The 7915-nt window shown below is 35.0% G+C and overlaps 1 protein-coding gene across 1 annotated transcript; it reads left to right on the top strand.

Annotated features, from left to right (window-relative positions):
* Nucleotides 1–433: 433 nt before the first annotated feature.
* On the top strand, nucleotides 434–1771 carry LOC104245145 (peroxidase 5-like). The gene is made up of 2 exons (XM_009800712.1): nucleotides 434–789; nucleotides 898–1771. Exons 1-2 carry the CDS (start codon nucleotides 562–564, stop codon nucleotides 1672–1674), a joined length of 1005 nt encoding a protein of 334 aa, XP_009799014.1. The 5' UTR covers nucleotides 434–561; the 3' UTR covers nucleotides 1675–1771.
* The last annotated feature ends 6144 nt before the right edge of the window (nucleotides 1772–7915 follow it).

Raw genomic sequence — 7915 nt, 5'->3', positions numbered from 1 at the left:
GGTCAAAATACAACTATATACGACCAATTTATTAGAAGTGGCCTTTCGTCCTTTCTATTTTTGCTGCGAGGAATATATGGTTGTACTATACTTTTAGCTATAAACATCAAGCCAAAATGGGTGATTTGGAAATGTTCTTATATATTTAAAGTCATTGTCAAAGCAGTTACTAATTAGGTGATGATTGAACATAATTAAGAGGAGGAAATTAAATTAAATTAAATTAAAGGAGAATATATTAAGCTGTGAAATAAAGACCATTTCAAGTTGGCACTCCCAGAAAAATTCAAATATAAGAGTTATACTCCATCTATTTTCTAATTATTAAGAAGCAGTCGCTGTTAAAACAACGCGTTAGTTTACAGAGTAAAACCTTATTGCTTTCCTGTATAAATACTGTATCCATTTTCCTTTTTCCCTCCATTCCCGGCTTTAATTCCATTTACTAAAAATCAGCTGAAATAACACCATTCCTACTTTAATTTTGTTTTAGTTTCTTGAACTCCTAGTCTTCTTCTTTTATCCTTTTGTGTTAATTCTGATCATTAATCTCAAACTACCATGAGGAGTGATATGGCTAAATGGTCAAGTTTCTTGACCTTTTTTTTAGTAGTTTTTTCCAGCTTTACTTTCACTGTTTCATTGGCATCCTTAAAGGTTGGTTTCTACCAATCAAATTGTCCAAATGCAGAAGCCATTGTGAGAAAAACAGTGAATAAAGCTGTGTCTCGCAACCCTGGACTTGGTGCTGGCATTATCAGGATGCATTTTCATGATTGCTTTGTTAGGGTACGTAACTATATATATATACTATTCTTTTAATTTAGCTATCTCCATTAATTTCTAACCAAACAAAATATAGGGTTTTCATGTTGTATATGTTTTTATATTATACAGGGTTGTGATGCTTCTATCCTTTTGGACTCAACTCCTGGAAATCCAACAGAAAAAGAACATCCAGCAAACAATCCAAGCTTACGAGGCTACGAAGTAATCGACGCAGCAAAAGCAGCGCTAGAATCTGTATGCCCACAAACAGTATCCTGTTCAGATATAATTGCATTTGCTGCGAGAGACAGTGCCTATAAACTTGGAGGCATCAGATATTCAGTACCAGCAGGCCGTCGCGACGGGAGAGTATCCATTTTAGACGAACCAAACGAACATCTTCCACCATTTACCTTCAATGCTAAACAATTAGAAGAAAATTTTGCGAGAAAAGGACTTTCTTTAGATGAAATGGTGACCCTTTCTGGTGCACATTCTATTGGAAGAACTCATTGTTCTTCTTTTTCAAGCAGACTTTACTCATTCAATTCTACTCACACACAAGATCCTTCAATGGATCCAAGATTAGCCAAACAATTGAGAAAAAGATGTCCATCTCCTAATAATGATGGGACTGGAAATGATCCAACTGTTCCACTTGATGTTGTTACTCCAAATAGGTTGGACAATAAGTACTATGTTAATTTGAAGAATCATAGGGGATTGTTAACCTCGGACCAGACCCTATGGAACAGTCCTTTAACGGCTGGAATGGTGAGGAGTAATGCAATTCATGGTGTAAATTGGGCTCGTAAATATGCAGCTGCAATGGTGAAGATGGGATCCATTGAGGTTATGACTGGCAAGCAGGGAGAGATTAGGAAGAACTGCAGGGTTGTGAATTAGTGGGTGATTTTTTTTTTTTTTTTTTCAAATCTTTTAATCCTAAAGTGTAATCATTTTTTAATTTTTCAAAAGTGCATCTGAATTTTTCCAACTGTAATTTAGATTTTTTTGATTATTTTTATTGAAAAGAAAGGACGACCCAATGAATTTTTCCAGCTGGATTTTATTTGATTATTTTGGTTAGAACCTTATTTTAACTAATTAAATCTAAACTATTTGATTATAAAAATGACAAGTATCTCCCATCCAAGTAAAAACTTGGGGAAAATGGAGAGGAAGGAAATGAAGAGGAGTTCCATCCATGAAATTAGGAAGTCATTAGTGTTAGAGCAGAATTTGGAGTTTATGTGTTTAGGATTTTACCTTTTATTATGTATATATGTTTCAAATTAATAGTATGTACACATTTAATAGACTTCAAAAGACAAATATAAGATTTAAACTAAAGTTACTGGGTTCAGCCTAACCATAATATGTATTCTAACTCCCCTTGCCAATCATTATATTTTGGTACGATTTTTCACCAACGCAAGGTGACAAGTTTTTGAGATGATAAGAAAACTTTCTTCCATCTAAAAAAGCTAATCAAGACTCGTTCATCGATTCAATTTGACCTTTTCATATTACTACAAAAATCTATTTCAAAATTATAATTTATTTTATTCCATCTTAGTTTGAGATTCTATTTCTATAATCCTACATTTAGCCCTTCATAGTACATGCATATAGGACCAAATCAAACTCACACTGACAACTCGAATTTTCTTTCTTTCCTTAATTGGGTGTTAATTAAACACAAGGTGTTGTATGGTCTTCAGGCTTATTTAGAGTATGTTCTTCTGTTTAGTTATCCTAAAATATTATGTCAGTACTGCTTGTAATAACCAATAGCTAATTCTTGAATTTTTGTTGGCGTTCCTAACATAAACGATTATGCTTGGTAAGAGAAATTCAATCCAAAGATTATTATCGAAGTTGATGCCAAGTTTTTTATAGTATTAGAATTAATCAATCGCTCATGACGTGTATTGTTTCCTATATAACCAAGAATATTGACAAACTGAAAAACTAAATTATTTGGCCGTTATATATATTGAGTAATTCTTACTGTTGAATAAGTGAAAATCTGATTTACCGCTTATATGCGTGAAACTGCAGTTCAAGCAAACACATACTTTGAACTAGCAAGTTTAGTGTGCTCTTGTTTTAAAAGTAAATTCTGCGTTTCGAGGCCTTAAAAACCTCTTTTTGCCTCACGTCGATTTGCTTGCGCAGTCGGAGCACGTAGCCGGAAAGCCAATATGTAAAAATCTGTGAAAAATGATGAATTTTGACTTTAAAATGAATTAAGTTGACTTCGGTCAACATTTTGGGTAAACGGACCCGGACCCGTGATTTGACGGTCCCGGAGGGTCCGTCGAAAAATATGGGACTTGGGCGTAGGCCCGAAATCGAATTTCGAGGTCCCAAGCCCGAGAAATAATTTTTTTTAAAGAAAATTATTTTCTGGAATATTTATGAGTTTTTGAAAATGAAATGTGTTTAAAACTTGATGGTATCGGGCCCATATTTTGGTTTCAGAGTCCGGTACAGGTTTTATATGTGATTTAAGATGAGTCTGTGAAATTTGGTAAGAAACGGACTTGAAATGACGTGAATCGGATCGTATTTGAGAAAATTGGAAAATTTGAAGTTCTTAAGAAATTTCATGATTTTTATGCTAAATTCATAGTTGTTGATGTTATTTTAGTGATTTGAATGCACGAGCGAGTCCGTATGATGTTGTTAGGTTGGTGTGCATGTTTGGTTTGGAGCCCCGAGGGCTCGGGTGAGTTTTGGATAGGCCATGGGGTAGATTTTGGACTTGAGAAATTGCATGCTTCAGTTGTTTCATTTGCGAAGCCTGGCTCACAAATGCGAGGGCTGAGTCGCAAATGGGAAACAGCCCAGGCCAGCCCTTCATCGCAAAGGCGATGCTCCCCATTTGGGCCTGTTATCGCAAATGCGACTGTTTGTTCGCAATTCCGACTTCACAAATGCGAAAATTTCTTTGCAAATAAGAGCTTAGCAGAGCCTGGGTTCGCAATTGCGATACCTGCAACCTGTAAGTTCATAACATAGACGCATTTTCAACCATTTTTCACATCTTCTCAAAACATAAACTCTCTAGGGCGATTTTTCAAAGGCAAATTCTCTTCCTAATCGATTGTAAGTGATTTCTAACTAGTTTTCTTCAATACTTAACATCTTTTCATATGATTTCAACTCAAAATCAATGGTTTTCATGGGGGAAATTGGGTGTTTTGGGTAGAACCTAGGTTTTTCAAAAATTGAGGATTTGGACCTCAATTTGAGGTCCTTCAAAACAAATTATATATTTGAGTTCGTGGGGGAATGAGTAATCGAGTTTTGGTTCGAACCTCGGGTTTTTGACCATGTGGGCCCGGGGGCGATTTTTGACTTTTTGAGCAAAACTTTGGAAAACTCATTTTCATGCATTAGAATTGATTCATTTAGCATTTATTGACGTAATTATGTAATTTGTGGATAGATACGAGCGAATTGGTGGTGGAATCAAGAGGTAAAGCGATAGTTGAGACTTGAATTATGTTCGTTGCATCGAGGTAAGTGTTTGGTCTAACCATAGCTTGAGGGATTAGGAGTCGAGTCCTATTTGGTATGTGGTGTTTGTTGAGTACGACGTATAGGCATGGTGACAAGTATCTATACGTTGGTGTCAAGCATGTCCGTGAGTCTTATATTGTGATTATTATGACTCTGTTGTATTATTCATGCTTTGGTGATGATTTCTATTATTGGGCAAAGTTCGTGGAAGTAATTGTGAAATTTGAACATTGAGGAGCGTTGGCTCAAGTTGTATAATGAAATGTGAAAGTATAAGTGGTAATTGAACCTTTTAGAGCATTGGCTCAAGTTGTGAAGTGAATTGTGAAGTAAAAGTGAAAAAAGAAGAGAATTATTATGTGGCCTCCCTTGCCGGGATATTGTTGCTTTTAATGTTATCTCCCTTGCCAGGATGTTGATGTCTCTTTTGATGTTGTTCCCTTGCCGGGACTTGATTGTTGAACTATTGTTCCCTTGCCGGGATTCTTATTGTAATTTCATTTATTCCTTACCCTATTGTTTGTGATTGTTGGTTGGGTGAGGAAGAGTGTTAAAGCACGAAGGGTGATGCCGTGTATTGTTTTGGTGAGAGAGTGTTAAAGCACGAAGGGTGATGCCGTGCCGCACGATGTACAATTTCGTGCCGATTATATTGATTATATGGTGAGGACGAGAGTAAAAGCACGAAGGGTGATGCCGTGCACATTTTCATTACTTGATTGCTTGGTGAGGACGAGAGTAAAAGCACGAAGGGTGATGTCGTGCACTTATTGATTCCTGATTCTTTGTTGATATCTAAGATATGTTGTTCCTTTTAATTACCTATTGTCTTTCTATTTTTAAGTGATAGTTTCCCCGCAGCGTGCTTCCCCTGCCATACTTGACTGTATATTACTGTTCTTCTTTTCCGTTGTATAGAGTTAAATTGCACAAGTTTAATTGGTAGTCTGGTCCTAGCCTCGTCTCTACTTTGCCGAGGTTAGGCTAGGCACTTACCAGCACATGGGGTCGGTTGTGCTGATACTACACTCTGCACTGTGTGCAGATCCCGGAGCAGCAGTTTTTGGACCGTAGATCAGGTGGCTGCCTTCAGTCCACACGGAGATCCAAGGTAGTCCTGCAGGCGTCCACAGGCCCTGGCGTCTCCCTCTATCCCTTATTCCTGTTTCATCTACTTATTTCGGAAACAGTGTATCTTTTATCTTTCAGACTTTGTATGTAGTATTCTTAGACTGTCTGTGAAACTGTGACACTAGTTCTGGGTAGTCGATGCTCAAACAGTTGTATTAGATACATATTTCAGATAGTTTACTGCATTTCTTCGGCTTATTGTAAATTCCGCTGTCTACACGTTATTGCTTCATAATTGTTAGCGAATATAAAATGGGTAAAAAGGTAATTTGTTCAAACAGTCAGCTTGTCTAGCTCATATTAGTAGACGTCATCACGCCTCCCGAGGGCTGGAAATCCAGGTCGTAACATTCATATCGTCTTTAATTTATTAATTTCTTTTGGTAGTAAAGTGTGTGTGTGTATATATATATATAGGGGGATTTGTATCTATACCCGTTTTTTGGGTCACGTTTTAACTTGTGCCTGTTTTGCAAAAAAAAATACAAGCGTACCCACCTTTTTGCGTCACTTCAACATACTGAGCTGAAGTAGCAAAGGCAATCACGCAAAACTTCAGCATTCTAGTAGACGAGTCCGAAGTAGCAAAGGCAGTGATGAAGGGTTTTTTTGTCCTGGATAAGATGCTGAAGTTATTTAGTTCATTTGTAAAAACTTAAGCACTAAAATAGCTGAAGTGTTTTTGTCCTGGATTCATTAGTTTTGTCATAAAGCTTTTTCAAAAACTTCAGCAGAAAATGCTGAAGTTATTTAGTTCATTTGTAAAAACTTCAGCACTAAATAAGCTTAAGTTTTTTTTGTCCTGGATAAGCTTTTTCAAAAATTTCAGCAGAAGATGCTGAAGTTATTTAGTTCATTTGTAAAAACTTCAGCACTAAATAAGCTTAAGTTTTTTTTTGTCTTGGATAAGCTTTTTCAAAAACTTCAGCAGAAGATGCTGAAATTATTTAGTTCATTTATAAAAACTTCAGCACTATATAAGCTGAAGTAACATTTTGAAGGAAGAGTGAAATATAAATGGCGAAGCTTAAGTTGTTAATAGAATGAAACTTACAAGTTAAAACAGAATATTCACTGGTACACAACACCTTGTAGTGTTAGTTTTCCCTCTTTTCCTTCCCTTGTAGTGTAACTTCCAAGACCAAACACATATTGGTAGGAATGGACTTGGATTCCACGTTCCAAATGACAAACCATTTGATCTATAATTTGAGTTTGTATTTTACATCTAATTTTTTTAAATATAAAACCAAACAAGTATAGTGGATTTACATAGTGAATGTGGAATACGTAAGGCAAAATTCGTCGGTCCAAACAGGTAAGAATATGAATTTAAGAAGAGATTTCAGAGTACAAAATTGTAAAATGACATTTAATATCATCTCCAAAAAAAGGCACTTCGGTAAACATGCCAATGTTAAAACCATAATGAAAATTTCTCTTAAGATGGTGGTAGTATTAGAAAATTAATCATAGTGCCTTTCAGTTATTAATAGAAGAAGAAGAAGAAGAAAACGAAGGAGGAGAAAGGGGCTGAAGTTGTTTAAAAACTGAGTACAAATTAAAACTTTAAAAAAAATAGGTATAGGTTAAATGGGGGCGACCAAATAGGGCGCCCCGTGCAATTTTTACTATATACATACATATATATATATATATATATATATATATATATATATATATATAGAAACATTCATAGAAGTACTATCCATCAAAATATACAGTTAAAAATATTTAGATATTATATTTCAAAACTATCATAGAATAAACTATTTGATTCTCTAATTATTAAATATTATTTTTCAAAACTATAAAAAAAAATAAGCTATTTGATTCTCCAATTATTAATATATACAAGTTTATGTATGTTACGAAAGATTTTTCACATAATCATTTAACAAATTTAGCATATCACAAATTGAATTGTTACTAGTGATATGAAGTAGGAAGTCAATCTGTTTGAATTTAGTTAGTTGAAGTCCGTATACTTTCGTTTATTTTTTTTTGGTATACTTGTGTATTTAGATTACCATATTTACACTAATTTTAGTTTCATAGGCTTTCAAGGAATAGGAATCCGAAAAACAAAAGGAAAAGGGAAAGAAGGAAATTATCCTAATAATGGAAAAAAACAACCTATACATTGTTGTCTCCTCTACGATGGGCTGCAAGTTTTTCATTGTTTCTTTCAATTTTCTTCCTAGCGCTTTTGCAACAAAATAATGGCAACTAAAACCATAATTCCCTCTTCTCTTCTCATAATACTACCTTTAATCATACTAGTAGCTTTTTCTTCCACTGCCGTCTCCACCAGAAAACTACTCCTATCATCAGCTCCTCCGACGTCACAACCACCAATATCCCCCAATAATAATATTATTACCACATTATTAACTAATTCCAATGAATTTAAAGAAGAGCTTCTTGGAATGAAGGATGACTTTGTTCATTGTAATTATTATTATTATGGGTGTCATCATCATGG

This window comes from Nicotiana sylvestris, chromosome 1, assembly GCF_000393655.2.
Source record: "Nicotiana sylvestris chromosome 1, ASM39365v2, whole genome shotgun sequence".
Taxonomy (NCBI): domain Eukaryota; kingdom Viridiplantae; phylum Streptophyta; class Magnoliopsida; order Solanales; family Solanaceae; genus Nicotiana; species Nicotiana sylvestris.
The sequence above is the reverse complement of the archived record's forward strand: the minus strand, read 5'-3'. Positions and strand labels throughout refer to the sequence as shown.